Source organism: Prionailurus bengalensis, chromosome B2 (genome assembly GCF_016509475.1).
Source record: "Prionailurus bengalensis isolate Pbe53 chromosome B2, Fcat_Pben_1.1_paternal_pri, whole genome shotgun sequence".
In the NCBI taxonomy this organism is placed as follows: Eukaryota; Metazoa; Chordata; class Mammalia; order Carnivora; family Felidae; genus Prionailurus; species Prionailurus bengalensis.
In genome coordinates, this window is record NC_057349.1 from 98,838,348 (window position 1) to 98,857,260 (window position 18,913).

Below are 18,913 nucleotides of genomic sequence, written 5' to 3' on the forward strand. Positions count from 1 at the left end.
TATTTAGGTTTTTCCTGTCCCTTTTCGATATCATGTAGAGCATTTGTACACTTAGCTTATTTTCCGGTTGACATTCTTGTGCCTTGGTTTTTTTTTAAGACCTAGAGTGAAAACTTTAAAGGACTTTTTTGTGTTGAGACCATTAAGTGGGTAAATGTAATTAATTAATATTCCTTCTTGCACCAGAGCATTCGGGAGGAGTGGGATCCAGGGGTATATCTAGAGAGGTTAGCCTTAAAGGCAGCCGGCGGTGCCTTCTTGATGGCAAATGAGGGAAGAAGGGAGGCTAGCTGAGGACATAGAGGAGGTTTGAAATGGGAATGAGTGAGATTTATGTGCCACACTTGAGATCATTACTTTATAGTCATTTTCAAGCAGTGAGTAGTATTATCTGCTTGGTGTATTCAGTGAATAATGAGATTTGGCTCCGAATTACTTTCTCTGTTTCCAAAAGTGAAATCTACCTGGAAAGAACACAAGGTTTTCACCACCAAGAGCGCACAAAGGAATGTGCCACAGTTTCTAAAGGCATCTTCTAAAAGGTAGTTCCAAACTTTTGTATTGCCAAGAGCTAACTCAGGGCCAGGCATATATTAAGCACAGTAAATATGTTTATTTTTTTAGAATAAGGAATAGCACCATGGATTATAATTTTAAAGCCCATTAGTTTAGATGATGAATCTAGTTTCCTAGTTATCAAGCATGTAATGAATTTTGGAAGTCTTTATGATAATAAAAGGAATTGCTTTCTATTCAGCAGTTGCCATAGGACAGGCACTGGTTTACACACATTACCTAGCCTAGTCCTCCCAACCATCTAATAAAGTTAGTTACTTTGTTAGTACTTACACCACTTTACAGAAGATGGAACTGAGGCTCAGAAAGTTAAATAAGGTGACATAAGCTGTATAGAGGTTAAACAGTTCACAGTGTTTAGTTTTTGCAGTTAGGTGACAAATTTGGGTAGCATTTATAGCATTAAGCATTTACTGTATTAAACTCATCCATCCCCTAAGTATCATATATTGCTTCATAGTTTAAACCCCCTGTTAAGTGAGATATGCTCTCTTTGAGAAGTATATGATCTCTGAAGACTAAGGAAGGATTAGTTGTACCTGTTGACATCCTTTAGCTGGCTGTAAGGTGAGCCCAGGTCTTCCCTTGGCCACTAACCCTATACCTGATTACCATTTCCTCTAAAATTCATGGAAACCACTCCTTAGGTAGGCCTGTTTTTTGCTTTAATACCTGCATAACTTGGAGGAACCGTTAGACCCAATGCTATTCCATTCTTGGGTGGAGCTTTTTGGTTTTGTTTAACCTTCTGGACAAGATATGTTTAAATGCATATTGAAGGTATAATGATTCTCTTGGTTTGGTGTGACCGTTCGGTGTGAATGCTCTGACAGCTTTAACTCGATTTCTAAGAGTTGTTGATCTATGGACGACCAGTCTATGTCACTCTAATAGCTAGAAGATCCAGTAAGTTTGCCGGGACCCGCTTTCTCAAGAGAGGCGCAAACTGTGAGGTAAGATGGAGAAGCAACAGTGCTGCTGACATTTTCACCTTTCACATCTGCTTTGCTTTCAGAGGAAGCAAAGTGGAATTCTAGAAGATGGCATTTGTTAGTTTGGGACATGATCAAGAGAATAATTAATTCCCCAGAGTGTCTGAAACTTGGGAAATATGACTAATATATACAGATGTTCTGGAAAATCAGCTATCTTAGAGCAAGTTATGCAATGCCTTGGGGAGTTGTGACAAGTCTCACGTTGTGGACAATGAGCCATTTCAGTAATATATGACAAAATGTAGTGCATATTTAGTGTAAAGACTAAAATAGCAAAGCTCCTCCATCTGAGGGATAAGTGGAGGGGAGCACTTGCTGGAAATGCATCTTTTTAAAAAATTTTTTTAATGTTTATTCATTTTTGAGAGAAAGACACACAGAGCGTGAGTGGGGGAGGAGCAGAGACAGAGGGAGACACAGAATCCGAGGCAGGCTCCAAGCTCTGAGCTGTCAGCACAGAGCCGGATGTGGGGCCCGAGCCCACGAATTGGGAGATCATGACCTGAGCTGAAGTCTGCACTTAACTAACTGAGCCACCCAGGTGCCCCGGAAATGCCTCCCTGATGAGAAGACAAAGTAGAGCAAGGCATGGAAACCCTTAATTCCACTCCCTCTGCTTTAGGTTGGCTCAAGGGAGGCTCCTTATTCAGCTGACCCCTGGAAAATAACCACAACAGAAATTCCGTCCTGCCATCAGTCATGTAATCCCCTCTGAGTGTTTCATCTCCATTTGCAGTAGACAGCTTGAGTCTTATGCAGATGTGTGTTTGAGTAGACAGATTGAGTGAGGCACTGGGTTTTAATCTGGGGCAAAAATAGCAACATTGTTCTTAAAATTATATCAACACAATGAAAATATTTATAACTGGTGGTCTAAGAAAAATTGGAATTTTGCTATGTTACTTACTTTTGAATATTTTAAGGATAATCAAACAGACATGAAAATTATTCTTCACCATATCCTTATATACTTTTACAAGTAAAGCGAACTCAAGAACTTTTTTTTTTTGCTTCATTTGAATCTCACTGTTTTGTCCCTTCCGTTCCTCCCCGGTCTTCAGAACTAAAGTTTTCTATTCTGCTGGTCTTGCTGACCTCCAGTATAATTTCATGTAATTGTTTTCCTTTTCTGTCCCTCTCTGCCATTTATATCACTCAGGCTGTTCTCTGTCTGCTATTTGTATTATTAGCTATTTAATTTGATTTTTTCCTAGTCTATTCTCGGCTATTTTTAATTGCCTTTTTTGTTGTTGCATTTTAATGGCTTTCCTTTTCTAATGTGCACATTGAATATTGATCAACATTTACCTCTTTAAAATGTTCTAAAATGGGAATTATAATTTCATTATATACTTGGAAATTTGTTCCATTAAAAAATTCTGAGAACATGAAATATCTTTAAATGCCACCTTTCTTTCCAGGGCGATGTTGCAAATGAAGTGGAGACTGAACAAATACTCTGCGATGCTTCTGTGATGTCTTTTACCGCAGGAAGTTATTCTTCTTACGTACAAGTTAGAGGATCAGTGCCTTTATACTGGTCTCAGGACATTTCAACTATGATGCCTAAACCACCTATTACGTGTACGTGGAACAATCTTTTTAATAGTAACCCTTTTTTTAACCCACAGTTAGAGATGATGAACAGAAATCTCATAAATTCTTAGATTTTAACCAAGTTTTGCTACTGGAAGGTAGATAACTTAGAAGAAGGACATCTGTTATTTTTATTCAATAACTTTATAATTTTTCATTAATTTTGGCTGCTAGTAAATTGTATTTTACTTCAGAAATGTAAGAATCAGTCAGATTCAATAAATACGTGTAGAAGGAGGGTCTGATAAGCTCAAGAGGAATTTGGGAAGTGAAACTACTAGATTAATTGAATTCATTAATTGAAACTACTAGTTTTATTGCATTCTTTAAACATTAAAAAACAAAACCAAGCCCTATGCGTCTTTATTCTTGCTTTATAATTTTTATTTTGGTATTTATTTATTCATTCTTTTTATTCCCCTCAGTGGATCAGGCAGATCCATTTGCACATGTGGCTGCCCTTCACTTTGACCAGATGCTTCAAAGGTTTGGCTCCCCCATCATCATCTTGAATTTAGTGAAGGTATGGTGTGCTCATCTGTTTGCTTAGGAAATTCAGTCACACCAGAAAAATCTTAACTTGGCACAAAGGGGTTTAACAAGCTTGCTTTATAGACTTTCTGTGTTGTGACAGAGCACTGTGTCTGATTGTCGAAGGCATTGTCCTTTGGCCTTAGATTCTGTGTGGCCTCTTCCCTGGGTAACTGGGAGAATCAGCAGTATGTATTCAAGGGAAGAGGGTGGTGCTGTCTGTCTGTCTTCTGAGTTTCCAGGACAGATTGGAGAAGGAAGCATGGAGATCACACAGTCACAGCCTAGTCTTGATACACCCCATTCCCTAGACAATCCAGAGATCTCTTAGGAAAGCTAATATGTAGTAGTAAGGTCTAAAGGCTAGATTCAGAAATTGGGGTACTACTGTGGTTCAAGAACCAGGTGGACAAAGTGGTGGCATGGCCTTACAGTTCTGTGCTTCCTTGTGAGAGGCGTCTGGGCAACATACCTCGTGTATATAAGTAGGCACTCAGGTCATTAGCCTAGGATGGAGAGCAGGGAGAGCAGGTAATAAATTGTATCTATATCTGTTGCATTGAAAGAATCTCAGTCCAGGGGCGCCTGGGTGGCGCAGTCGGTTAAGCGTCCGACTTCAGCCAGGTCACGATCTCGCGGTCCGTGAGTTCGAGCCCCGCGTCAGGCTCTGGGCTGATGGCTCGGAGCCTGGAGCCTGTTTCCGATTCTATGTCTCCCTCTCTCTCTGCCCCTCCCCTGTTCATGCTCTGTCTCTCTCTGTCCCAAAAATAAATAAACGTTGAAAAAAAAAATTTAAAAAAAAAAAAAAAGAATCTCAGTCCACAGCCATGAAGACACCGAAAGCATGAAGAGCAAGGGTTTTGTTATGGTCACAGCAGTGGCCAACAACTTAGTAGTGTCTGAGGTTATTCTGAGAGGTTGATTAAGAAATGTTGATTTAATCAACACCAAGGAATCCTGTGTCCATTTAGTTCATTATTTAACAAGTATTCTTGAAGGTTTCCTTTGTGCCAAGGCAGTCACAGAAACAATTCCTGCCTTCACAGAGCTAATAGTCTAATGGAGGAGATGGTGAAGTAATGCAGAGGTGCCGAGACAGGCTAAACGGTGCTATGAGAGCTTATAATGGGAGAGAAGTTTCCCCCAAGGAGATGATGAGTCAGCACAGACTGAAGGAAGAGGCATTAACTAGGCCAAGAAGAGAGGGAGTAATATTCAACTCAGAACAGCAGGTACCACGGCCCTCGGTCAGATATGGTATCTTTGAGGAAGGGAAGGCCTTATGGCAGGGGCCTTGCTGATGAGGACCAGAGAGCCTGTTGTGAGACGAGGCTGAAGAGATAGTTCTGGCCAGACCATGCAGAGCATTGTAGGGTGTGTTGATGAGTGTAGTCTTTATCCTGGGAGTGTGATGGAAAACCATTGAAGGTTTTGCATGATTGCGAGGATTGTGGTCTGGTTTATATTTTGAAAAGGTCATCCTGACCTCAACAAAGAGAATATGTAGATTGGCACAAGGTTAAAGAATATGTTGGAAGGCCACATAGGAGGTTATTCTACTTATCCAGAAAAGGGGTGACCCTGGTTTAAACCAGGGGGGTATGGTAGAGCTGAGGAGAAGTGTATGGAAGCAGTAGACTAGGTGATGGGCTAGATTTGAGATGAGGGAGAGGGAGATGTCAGGTTTGATCCCTGGGCTTCTGGTTACTCAGGTGGATGGATGGTGATGCCATTCACCAAAATAGGGAACGCTGGCTCTTCTTCATGGTATACAAAGTCCATACAATATGGTTAGAAGCTATGGCTAAATGGACATTCAGTCTATGATGTTTGAAGTAATTCTGTATTCAATACGCAGATTCAAAAATAACATCCGAGGGGCGCCTGGGTGGCGCAGTCGGTTAAGCGTCCGACTTCAGCCAGGTCACGATCTCGCGGTCTGTGAGTTCGAGCCCCGCGTCAGGCTCTGGGCTGATGGCTCAGAGGCTGGAGCCTGCTTCCGATTCTGTGTCTCCCTCTCTCTCTGCCCCTCCCCTGTTCATGCTCTCTCTCTCTCTCTCTGTCCCAAAAATAAATAAAAGTTGAAAAAAAATTAAAAAAAAAAAAAAAACAAAAAAAAAACAAAAAATAACATCCGATACATGTGATTGTAAAGTGTGCTTACCCAGATTTCTCAAATGTACATTTATTAACAAAACATATTTGTTAATATTTAAAGGTTAATCAGGGGACTTAAAAAATTGTACTCGTCCATCATTCCATTGTCCTAAAAATCCTGGCCATAATTAGAGATAAGTAGAAAATAGTTTGGAGATTAAGTCGCTATTTTGTGGAATAGAAAAAAGTTTTTTGTTGTTTTTGCCATTAGTTATTTTATTCATACGTTAAAAGAAGATGTTTATTCAGTTCATTTGGAAAAAGTACTAATTTGTGATTAGAGTCAAAGAATGCATTTGTGTGTATTGAATGATACTGAAGGATATTCACTTTTTTTTTTAAGTTTATTTATTTAGAGAGAGAAAAAGAGCATGTGCACAGGAGAGGGGCAGAGAGAGAGAGGGGGAGAGAGAATCCCAAGCAGGCTCTGCACTGTCAGCACAGAGCCCAATGTGGGGTTCGATCCCACGAACCCATTAGATCATGACCTGAGCTGAAATCAAGAGTCAGCCACCCAGTCAGCTGCACCCCAGGATGTTCACTCTTTATTCTGCCTCTGTATGAAGTCACTAAAATGAAATACTTTTCTTGATTTCTTTTCTTTTTTACCCTGTGTTGTAATTCCACCCCTACCCCACCTTCCCTAGTTGTGGAAGTTTGAGGTGCTGGTTGACATTTTGTAGCAATCCATGCACGGTCAGTACCACTACTGGGGAATCAATAGGAAGTCAACCTAGAATCAAGCACTGAACGTGTTTAGTCTGGGGGCCGTGGGTGACAGGCAGTGGGGGAGTCTCTGACTCTTGAAGTGATACTTAAAATCACTTGCATTTGTGACGTTTTCATCTGGTTGTAATAGGACTCTGCGACCCAAAGGAGGTTGACTAAACCCACTACCACTAATCCACGATGGACAGACAAGGCATAAAGCAGATTCTTTTTACATGGAGATGATCTAAGGTTGATTAAATAACCTTTTCTCTCCCTCTCATAAAATGTCAGATTTGATCAAAAAATTTCAAAAAGGTTTTGTTTCCCTAGTTGATTCAAAGTGCTTTTGAGAAAAATTCCAGATACATAATTTAATTTTCTCAGATGTAAACAGCTAAATACATGTTCATCCTAAACTGATTTAACACTGTTCTTAATCAACTCTTTTCTAATTCCTCCATTTGACTTATTCAGCTGTGCAGAATAGATACCCTTTTTGTTTCCACAGTGGCTATCTAATTACATTCATGACACTTAATAACTAATACCATGACTGAAAACAGCAGAGACCCATTTTGATGCCAGCGATAGTGCCTCAACACCATGTTGGTGTCACTGTCACTGAATTGTTTTTCTTTGTTTCTAAGTGAAGTCCTGATCAGGATAACAATAAAAATGGCTGATTGTTATTAATAGTTCTCACATGACAGTTACTCTGATAAGAGATTATTGTGTTTTATCTCTTTTAAACCTCACATTATCGCTGTAAGGGAAATACTATTGTTACCCCATTTTATAGATGAAGAAATAGAGGCCCTGGAAAGGTGAGAACCTTGCCCAAGGCTATGTGGCTAGCAGGCAGCTGAGCCAGCATTCCAGCCACAGAGCTGTACTGGAACATACTAGCCTCTCTCCTTTTTTTTAAAAAACATTTTTAATGTTTATTTTTTAAGAGAGAGAGAGAGAGACAGAGATAGAGAGCAAGTGGGAGAGGGGCAGAGAGATAGAGAGGGAGACACAGCATCTGAAGCAGGCTCCAGGCTCTGAGCTGTCAGCACAGAGCCTGACGTGGGGCTCGAACCCATGAACCGCGAGATCACAACCTGAGCTGAAGTCGGATGCTTAACCGATTGAGCCACCCAGGCGCCCCTGCATTAATGTCTCTTAAATGAGAGGCATGTAATATGTAAGGAGGTACAGCAGGCAGGGAGGCAGAAGGTAAGATTTGGTCCATGAACACCTCTCAACCTCAGTTCAACCACAGTGTTGAAAGGGGAGAAAGTGCCTCGCTTGGCTACCTCACAGGGTGTTTAAAAGTCAAATTTAGAAACACATGTAGGCTGCAAAACACTCTCAGCCAGTTTAGAGATTATCCATCCAGACCTAGTGGATTTCTGTCTTGTCCTTAGCGGGCTGGAGTTCAGGGTTTCGTTCTTCTGGTCCTTGGGGAGTTCTTTTCTGACAGAGTGGGGTGTGGAGGGTGGAGACGAGGCCTGGGAGGGTGAACCGAGCTTCTTGGAGCTGTAGGAGGTTATTAAAAAGAAATCTCATCTCCTTGAATTTTTGAAGCTAATTATCTGTTGACTTCAATGAAGTATTTATTTCTTTGAATTTATATTATTTTTATTTTAGGCTTTTTTTTTCCAGTATATTTAAGACTTAGGCTTCTTGCCTGAGCTGAAAAGTAAAAATGTTGAAAGTCTCTTCCTCTGACGTAAGGTAACTAGAACCCTGAAAATGTTTCATTTTTGATAAAGGAACGAGAGAAAAGAAAGCATGAGAGAATTCTGAGTGAAGAACTTGTAGCTGCTGTGACGTACCTCAACCAGTTTTTGCCTCCTGAGCACACCATTATTTATATTCCTTGGGATATGGCCAAGTACACCAAGAGGTGAGTAGATGTCCATATGTTTGGTTCTGATATTTTCCTTTTCTTGTGACATAAAGTAGCCGGAAGGTGCTCTCCATGGTAAAGTAAACGTTCTCTTTTAATTTCCTTCGTGAACCTACTGAGGGGCTCTTTTGGTGCTGATGTATAATTTGAGTGCTTAAATTAATTGACCAAACTCTTTTCTTTGCCCACCACCGATACCACCTGCACATTCTCTTTTAAGTAACTAGTCACTTCAGGACATCTCTGCTCCACGCTTTCCCTTACAGCCATTAGTTTCACTGTGCCCTGTTTCATCTTGTCCCCATTTGATCACCTTCTCAGATACCACTTTTGGCAGATCTGGCTTGTGGATGAACCTGTAGTGACTCCTGACTGTTCATAGGCAATTCAAACTCTTAGTGTAGTGTTAAAGCCCCATTCCAGAATGTAGTAACTTTTTCTTTATACCCGGGCTGTTCTCTTCCTAGAAGATGAAACTGCATGCCCAGCCTCCAGGGTGGCAGCCAGGGTCCCATTCCTGAGACTTTTCTTCTGTGGTTTGACCCCCACCTCCCCGGGGTGCATTCCTACCTCTCCTTTACCTGTCAAGGACCTGACTCAAAACTCTGGTCATCCAAGGAACTTTCTTTCCTTAACCTTACATTGTCCTTTTACTCATTTACTAGGCGTTCATATTAACACTAAGTTCGTTCTGAGGTGTTGTTCATTTTTTTAATGTTACCGTATTGTTTTGTACTTTAACTCATTGTACTTTTTTCTAACTCATTTTGTGTAGTTAGATACCCATGCGCGCGCACACACACACACACACACACACACACACACGCACACATTTTCCTAAAGTCTAAGACTGATTACAGGTTGGCACCATTCATATTTATTTTCCAGTGTTTTCTTCCCCTGCCACCCGCACTGTGCATTGTATTCTGCTCACATTTTATGAATGTGTATTGACTTGACTGATTTGACTCTTAAGTAGTGAAAGGCTTTGGGAGAAGCTCTCCTGGGGATGTAATGTGCCAAGATTAAGGCTTGCCAAGAGTTGATACAGGCCCTTCTTGTCTCTTGCACCAAATCTTGCTAGTTATTGAACACACATTATATTGCAGAAATTAATTGTTACAATGTTCCTGTTGAATACAAACCGGACATTTTAAAACTTAAATCCCAGGATCCACATAAGAGTGAAAACATATGGTATCTGCCTTTCTCTTTATGACTTATTTCACTTAGCATAACACTCTCCTGATCCATCCACGTTGCTACAGAAGGCCATATTTCATTCTTTCTCATTGCCAAGTAGTATTCCATTGTGTATATAAACCACAATTTCTTTATCCATTCATCAGTTGACAGAAGACCATAGGAGAGGGGAAGAAAAAAAAAAAGAGAGGGAGGGAGCCAAACCATAAGAGACTCTTAAAAACTGAGAATAAACTGAGGGTTGATGGGGGGGGGTGGGAGGGAGGGGAGGGTGGGTGATGGGTATTGAGGAGGGCACCTGTTGGGATGAGCACTGGCTGTTGTATGGAAACCAATTTGACAATAAATTTCATATTAAAAAAAACCCTTAAATCCCTGTCATTACTGTAGACTTTATTTGCTTCTGCTGTAAAGATAAGTATACATTAGACTTGTCTCTTCTCACTTTTCTCATTCTTCCTTCTCTCCTCAGCAAGCTGTGTAATGTTCTTGATCGACTGAATGTGATTGCAGAAAGTGTGGTGAAGAAAACTGGGTTCTTTGTAAACCGCCCTGATTCTTACTGTAGCATTTTGCGGCCAGATGAAAAGTATGTATGGTGTAAAAACTTAAATCAAGAATTTTGCTCTTGTGGATAAAAATATTGTAAATACGAGCAGTTTGTATTACTTGAAAGATGGGTGAATTTATTTCTTTGGGGAGACAAGACAAGCTGCTCATGTGATTGTGGAATGAACTTTCACTGTCGGCATGGGATTTCCTCTGGCGGTTGTACAGACTTCTGATGGAAGCCACAGAATATCTCTTATTCATGGAATAAACATTACATCAGATGTTTCTGCCAAGTAAAATTTTCTGCAATGAATTCTATTTTTCAGCATTAAGGGCAGGAATTTTTTTCCATAGACTAAATACATTTATGAAATGTAAATTTTTTCCTATGACATTTTTATGAAAATCATGTTTATCACTGTATTATAGTTATTGTTCACAAACCTTTCTTCATTACTACTCTGTGAGCTTCTTCAGATCAAGGATCCTGTTTTATGTGTCTTTTAATGAACTAATGTTATACCTTCCCAGCATTTTATTTTCAGCTAACAAAGTTAATTATAATGGTAAAAACCAAAAAACCGCACAGAGCAAAAACCAACTGTCGTGTGTATGTCTTTAGAAATCACCCTTTTCTGGGGCGCCTGGGTGGCTCAGTCAGTTAACTGTCCAACTTTGGCTTAGGTCATGATCTCACAGTTCATGAGTGAGTTCGAACCCCATGTTGGGCTCTGTGCTGATAGCTCAGATCCTGCAGCCTACTTCCAATTCTGTGTGTGTGTCTCTCTCTCTCTGTCACTCCCCGGTCACACTCTGTCTCTCTGTCTCTGTCTCTCTCTCCCTCAAAAATAAATAGACAAAAAAAAATAATAAAAGCATCCTTTTGTTACAGTTTGAATTTTGGGATATCTGTGACGGTGGTCCTCAAGACCATCCCCAGGATCCTTGATTCATAAGGAAACGTCAAAGCATTCAGCATATTGTTGTACTCATGGCTGTGATTTATTAATGTCAAAGGATACAAAGCAAAATTTGCAAAGGGAAAAGGCATATGTGGCAAAGTCCAGAGGAAATAGGTGAAACTTTCAAAGTTCTCTCTTATGGAGTCACACAGAACATGCTTAACTCCCCCTGCAACCTGTTGTCACAGCATGTGTGAAATGTTGCCAATCAGAGAAGATTATTAAATACTCAGCGTCAGGGTGTTTTATTGGAGGCTGGTCCCCTAGACAGCTCTGCTTGACACATACCAAAATTCCTGACTCCCGTAAGGAAAGAGGTTGTTCAGCAAAACCATATTGTCTCTACAGACAGTTTAGGTACAGTGAGGCACTCTTGTCTGTCGGGGAATGGGAACACAAGTTCCCAGATGCCAGCCAAGGACCAACTGTGTTAGCAGGCCTTTCTGAGGAAAGCAGTCAGACCTGTTAACTCTTTTCTGTACTGCACCTTCTTTTAAATAATTAAAATATCTTGGGAGTCCCCGGGTGGCTCAGTTGGTGAAATGTCCGACTCTTGGTTTTGACTCAGGTTACAATCTCATGGTTTCATGAGTTTTAGCCCCACGTCCGGGCTCAACAGTGTAGAGCCTGCTTGGGATTCTCTCTCTCTCTGCCCCTCCCCCGGTCACACTGTCTCTGTCTCTCTCAAACTTAAAAATTTTTTTTAAATAATTAAAATATCTTAAGAAATTAAAGTGTTTTAAATAATTAAAATATTTTAAATAATTAAAATAAAATAGCAATTTCATTATATAGTACTTAGAACATACCCCCAGGCATTCATTAGCACATGGAGAAAATAAGAAGGAGGGAAAATAATAAGGAAGTCTGCAAAAACAACCAAAGGTATGCAACAAAACTCCATGAAATAAAGCTAGAGGAGGTGGAGAATCTTAACACTGAGGGAAGGAGAATAAGGCTTGGAAGATTTTATTAGAAAGATCCCCTGCAATTACTATTTGTGTCTGTAGAGACCAAAGAGGAAATAGGCTTAAATTAATGCAACAGGGATTTTGGTTGAACATGGGTGATAAATGCCTGAGTTGTCCGACACTGGGGCAAGTTAAGTTGCTTCTTTCCTGGGTTTCCCTGTGTTCTCCGTGAGGAGGGAGAGCGTGGATAGCATTCCATCTTGGTTATTTGCATATTCACTTACCAGAAAGAATGAAAGTAAGCAGAATCAGCTGGTCATTCTGGTGCATTCAGCCCTATTACTTTGATTCTTTATAAAGAGCTAGTACCAAAAATGAATATAGATTATGCTATTAAAATTTTTTTAAAGCATCTATTTTTAAACACAGGTGGAATGAACTAGGAGGATGTGTGATTCCCACTGGTCGCCTGCAGGTATAGATATTATGTTAATAGTGAATAGAGTCTGTATTCGCAGTGCATGATGTTTTCTGAAAGTAGTTGTGGAGAGAGATATACTTCTTATTTAATGAAAAATTATTAATCAGGATTTTTAAAAGCCTTACTGCTAGTGTTTAACTCTTACAAATGATGTGCAACTAAAATAATAATGGCCTGTGGATTTTTTCTTAAACATTATAATTTTTATTATTGGAAATTGAAACATAAACAAATGGGAAAAGAATAAATTCGAATCATTTTGAAAAATGACCCAGATACAATCACCATATATGTTAATCATGCTTTAATAAAAATAAGGCCCCAACCACTGAATATTTGGTTTCTACAATAAAAGAGATCTATCAGGGAAAAAGCAACATATTTTACTAATCGGTACATGTGGAAAATGTTAGTTATCTGTTTTATCTTAAACTCAAAAAGAAAATTCAAATATAGACTAGAAGGTATAGCAATGCCATTGCAGCAATATTAAGTGAGCAGCAAATGTAACCTTTTATAATGTTCTTCATTATTTGTGCAGGAATAATACCCTGCCTACAGCTTTTCTTCTGTTTTTTAAGAAAAGAAATCTAAAGTGGTATAGAAGCAGTTTTGGTCGTTGAATAATGGTTGGAAAATCTTAAGGTATTTCTCTTTAGACTGGTGTTCTTCGAACCAACTGTGTGGACTGTTTAGACCGCACCAACACGGCACAGTTTATGGTGGGAAAATGTGCTTTGGCTTATCAGCTGTACTCCTTGGGACTGATCGACAAGCCTAATCTACAGTTTGATACAGATGCAGTTAGGTAAATCTTCTTTTCTGCCTTTTGAGTGCTGGTAATGACAGAAAGCAAAACTGATTAGTAATAAGGAATTCTATGAACTTGTTTCTTCATTTAGCTTCTCAAAAATTATGTTGCTAAAACTATTCAAATTAATTCTGTAATAAATATTTTTATTAAAGACCTGTGTGTTATTGCCATGGTTTTTATTTTTTGTTGGTGTTAATTATCAGTAAACACTATGCTCTTTAGATAAATCCAAAGTGCTTTAGATGAATACAGACTAGTGGTTTTAAAAAAAAATAAATTCAGACTGCATTAGAAAGAAAAAGTAATGTGACTTCGTACATTTGGAATTAAAAATATAAGGCATATAAAAGATTGATTCTTCATTAAGGATTACTGTGTCTCCACTGCCCATTGGATCCATGGCACTGCGTGAAGTGCTGTTTCTTGAAAATACAGTGATGGTTGTTATCGGTCATCTGATGGAGTCATAAAGGCTATGTTGAGCAAAGAGATCAGCTTCCAAATGGCCAAATCCACAGATACCGCTGCACTGAAAATCTTAACAGGCACGTGAAGAAATACGAGTTTCAAACATGTTTTTAGGAAAGAATATGGTTTGTCTGTCCCAGAAAGGCAGAAAATTCTGTTGTGGGAGATGAATTGATCTGAAAAATCAATTAGAAAGATGAAAAATGTTAGAAGTCTTTCAATAAGGTTAGAACCACCGTGGTCTGGCTTTGGTGGGTTACGTTTTTGGTGCCCTTACTTCCTTTTCAGTGTTTTCTTTGATTTTGTTACTTTTTAGATTATTACTATAGTGTATATTTTTCACGTACATTTATCATCAAGAGTCTACTTGAAAGGCTTTTAGGAATTCAAAGGTGGCTAAGTGAAGAGCGTGTGTAACACTTTCAGTAAAATTTTTTAATGTTTGTTTTTCTTTGGTTTAGGTTATTTGAGGAACTCTATGAAGATCATGGGGATACCCTGTCCCTTCAGTATGGTGGTTCTCAACTTGTTCACCGTGTCAAAACCTACAGAAAGATAGCACCATGGACCCAGCACTCAAAAGACATCATGCAGACCCTGTCTAGATATTACAGCAATGCTTTTTCAGGTAATTCTGGAATAATAAGCATTTCTACAACTTTACCTGATGTGCATTTTTCTTCTTATGCATTTTCCTTTTTTAAGCAATCTGGCTAAGTGAAATCAAAATTAAATATTTTGAAAGTTTAAATAAAATAGAATCTCACTTTGAAGGTGCTCAACAACAGATTTGTTGTCTCACAGTTCTGGAGGCTAGAAGTCCAAAATCAGGGTATGAGCAGGGCCGTGCTCCTTCTCCCTGAAGGCTCCAGGGGAGAATCCTAACTTGCTTCTTAGCTTCTCATGATTGCTGGTGATCCATGGCTTGCAAGTACGGCACTTTAATTTCTGCCTCTGACTTTGCCTGACATTTTCCCCTTGTGTCTGTGTCTTCATGGCACTTTCCCTGTGAGTCCCTCTCTTCATGTAAGGACACTAGTCATAGTGGATTATGGGCTGCCCTACTCTAGAGTGACTGTGTCTTTTTTTTTTTTTTAATTTTTTTAATGTTTATTTTTGAGAGAGAGACAGAGTGTGAGTGGGGGAGGGGCAGAGAGAGAGGGAGACACAGAATCCAAAGCAGGCTCCAGGCTCTGAGCTGTCAGCACAGAGCCCCACGCGGGGCTGGAACTCACAAGCCATGAGATCATGACCCGAGCCAAAGAAGGTCACTTAACCAACTGAGCCACCTAGGTGCCCCTAGAGTGACTGCATCTTAACTGGATCATATCTGCAAAGACTCAACTTCCGAATAAGGTCACATTCACAGGTCCCAGGGCTTACGACTTTACCATATCTTTTGGGGGGACACATTTCAACCTGTAACACTCGTGTAAGTAGTGTGCCAATATGTTCCTATCTCTCTGGGGGTGGGTTACCATGGAAAAGGTTGAAAACTGTTCTGATGGAAAGAGAGCATCCACTCTTCTGTACTCTGTTATCATTGTCCCTATGATGGGAATGATTATTGATATATAAAGACCAAGTAAAGTGTTTTTTAATAAGACTGGGGGACAGAGAGAATGAATGTGTAGCTGTACATTATTTAAAAAGCAAGGAGTACTGTTAAAAGATAGAAAATGGTCGTGGAAAGATAAGACAAAACTGTCCACAACTGCGAGAAGAACTACTATGAAAGCAATTATTTTATGAATAATGTGGCTAAAACAGACTTTATTTTGAGAAGCATGGTGTCGTTGGGGTGTACAACTTATTTTAAAAATACAGTGGATATTATGTTAGGACAATATATTTATTTATTTATTTATTTATATTTATTTTTTTTTTATTTTTTTAATGAAATTTATTGACAAATTGGTTTCCATACAACACCCAGTGCTCATCCCAAAAGGTCCCCTCCTCAATACCCATCACCCACCCTCTCCTCCCTCCCACCCCCCATCAACCCTCAGTTTGTTCTCAGTTTTTAACAGTCTCTTATGCTTTGGCTCTCTCCCACTCTAACCTCTTTTTTTTTTTTTTTCCTTCCCCTCCCCCATGGGTTCCTGTTCAGTTTCTCAGGATCCACATAAGAGTGAAACCATATGGTATCTGTCTTTCTCTGTATGGCTTATTTCACTTAGCATCACACTCTCCAGTTCCATCCACGTTGCTACAAAAGGCCATATTTCATTTTTTCTCATTGCCACGTAATATTCCATTGTGTATAGAAACCACAATTTCTTTATCCATTCATCAGTTGATGGACATTTAGGCTCTTTCCATAATTTGGCTATTGTTGAGAGTGCTGCTATGAACATTGGGGTACACGTGGCCCTATGCATCAGTGCTCCTGTATCCCTTGGATAAATTCCTAGCAGTGCTATTGCTGGGTCATAGGGTAGGTCTATTTTTAATTTTTTGAGGAACCTCCACACTGCTTTCCAGAGCGGCTGCACCAATTTGCATTCCCACCAACAGTGCAAGAGGGTTCCCGTTTCTCCACATCCTCTCCAGCATCTATAGTCTCCTGATTTGTTCATTCTGGCCACTCTGACTGGCGTGAGGTGATACCTGAGTGTGGTTTTGATTTGTATTTCCCTGATAAGGAGCGACGCTGAACATCTTTTCATGTGCCTGTTGGCCATCTGGATGTCTTCTTTAGAGAAGTGTCTATTCATGTTTTCTGCCCATTTCTTCACTGGGTTATTTGTTTTTCGGGTGTGGAGTTTGGTGAGTTCTTTGTAGATTTTGGATACTAGCCCTTTGTCCGATATGTCATTTGCGAATATCTTTTCCCATTCCGTTGGTTGCCTTTTAGTTTTGTTGGTTGTTTCCTTTGCTGTGCAGAAGCTTTTTATCTTCATAAGATCCCAGGAATTCACTTTTGCTTTTAATTCCCTTGCCTTTGGGGATGTGTCGAGTAAGAGATTGCTACGGCTGAGGTCAGAGAGGTCTTTTCCTGCTTTCTCCTCTAAGGTTTTGATGGTTTCCTGTCTCACATTTAGGTCCTTTATCCATTTTGAGTTTATTTTTGTGAATGGTGTGAGAAAGTGGTTTAGTTTCAACCTTCTGCATGTTGCTGTCCAGTTCTCCCAGCACCATTTGTTAAAGAGGCTGTCTTTTTTCCATTGGATGTTCTTTCCTGCTTTGTCAAAGATGAGTTGGCCATACGTTTGTGGGTCTAGTTCTGGGGTTTCTATTCTATTCCATTGGTCTATGTGTCTGTTTTTGTGCCAATACCATGCTGTCTTGATGATGACAGCTTTGTAGTAGAGGCTAAAGTCTGGGATTGTGATGCCTCCTGCTTTGGTCTTCTTCTTCAAAATTCCTTTGGCAATTCGGGGCCTTTTGTGGTTCCATATGAATTTTAGGATTGCTTGTTCTAGTTTCAAGAAGAATGCTGGTGCAATTTTGATTGGGATTGCATTGAATGTGTAGATAGCTTTGGGTAGTATTGACATTTTGACAATATTTATTTTTCCAATCCATGAGCAGGGAATAGGACAATATATTTATAGAACCATTCTCTTTAAAGCACTCAAGATAACTTTACAAAACTTAACTTCTTATGTTATTCCTCTGGGGTGGGCAGGAAGATGCTTGAAATTAAGTTGTTAGGAATTTTTTTCCTCTCATTACCAAAAAAATTTATATAGACAGACAAACAGCAAATTAAGTCAAAAGGTAAGCTACAGAGAATTTTGAAACCTACCATCAAATGCTAATTTCCTTTAGATATAAAGAGCCAGTATTTCCTTTAGATGTAATAAGCCAAAATAAAGAGACCAACAGTTTAAGAGGAAAAAATAGGCAAATGAAATGTACGGTTCGTAGGGAAAAAAATGCAATGGATTCCAAACACATGAAAGAAAGCTCAACTTCACTATCTTGGCTATTGTATGTAATGCTCCAGTGAACATAAGGGTGCGTCTTTTTGAATCAGTGTTTTTGTTTTCTTTGAATAAATACCTAGAAGTGGAATTGCCAAATCATATGGTAGTTCTTGTTTTAATTTTCTGAGGAACCTTTGCACTGTTTTCCACAGTGGCTGCACCATTTTACATTCACACTAACAGTGCACAAGGATTCCCTTTTCTCTGATTCCTGGCCAACACTTGTTACTTGTTGTCTTTTTGATAATAGCCATTCTGACAGATGTGAAGTGATATTTCATTGTGGTTTTGATTTGCATTCCCTGGTGATTAGTGATGTTGAGTATCTTTTCATGTGTCTCTTGGCCATCTATATGCCTTCTTTGGAGAAGTTTCTCTTCCGGTCCTCTGCCCATTTTTTAATCAGTTTTTTTTTCAGTTTATTTATTTATTTTGAGAGATAGAGAACAAGTGGAGTAGGCGCAGAGAGAGAGATGGGGAAGGAGGGTGGAGAGAGAGAATCCCAAGCAGGCTCCACACTATGAGCACAGAGCCCAGTGCGGGGTTCAGACTCACAAACCATGAGATCATGACCTGAGCTGAGATCAAGAGTTGGGCACTTAACTGACTGAGCCACCCAGGTGCCCCGATTGTTTGTTTGTTTTTAATCAATTGTTTTGTTTTGTTTTCTTATGTTGAACTGTGTGAGTTCTTTATATATTTTGAATATTATCCCCTTATTGGGTATATCATTTGCAGATATCTTCTCCCATTCAGTAGATTATCTTTTCATTTGTTGATGGTTTCCTTCACTGTGCAAAAGCTTTTTAGTTTGATGTAGTCCCATTTGTTTATTTTTACTTTTGTTGCCCTAGGTTGTTAGGAATTTTATTGTTGGTTTGTGTAGACAGATTGATGCTATATGGGCAACCCACCTGAGTCTCTTTCAGGCTCATTTTAAAAATTGTTCTGAAGCTTCACATATTAGCATGCTCTGAGCTTTGTCTTTAAGAAGTACCTTTGGTTTCCAACATAGCTGGTTACATCAGCAGTTGGAGGATGCCAATAAGGAAAGAAGAGATACCTAGATACTCCCTTCAGGTGTTAGGAAGAGCTTTATAATTATAACTGTCTGAAGGACCTTGATA

The 18,913-nt window shown here is 39.5% G+C and overlaps 1 protein-coding gene across 2 annotated transcripts in view; it reads left to right on the plus strand.

Annotated features, from left to right (window-relative positions):
- The window catches only part of FIG4 (FIG4 phosphoinositide 5-phosphatase), a 135,346-nt gene that overhangs the window by 44,215 nt on the left and 72,218 nt on the right, over positions 1-18,913 (plus strand). For both annotated transcript variants that reach the window (XM_043592095.1, XM_043592096.1), the window contains exons 8-15: positions 1,429-1,529; positions 2,993-3,155; positions 3,593-3,690; positions 8,324-8,457; positions 10,136-10,252; positions 12,518-12,563; positions 13,229-13,377; positions 14,313-14,479. In XM_043592095.1, the coding sequence (XP_043448030.1) occupies positions 1,429-1,529; positions 2,993-3,155; positions 3,593-3,690; positions 8,324-8,457; positions 10,136-10,252; positions 12,518-12,563; positions 13,229-13,377; positions 14,313-14,479 (975 nt within the window). The remainder of the gene's footprint in view (positions 1-1,428; positions 1,530-2,992; positions 3,156-3,592; positions 3,691-8,323; positions 8,458-10,135; positions 10,253-12,517; positions 12,564-13,228; positions 13,378-14,312; positions 14,480-18,913) is intronic.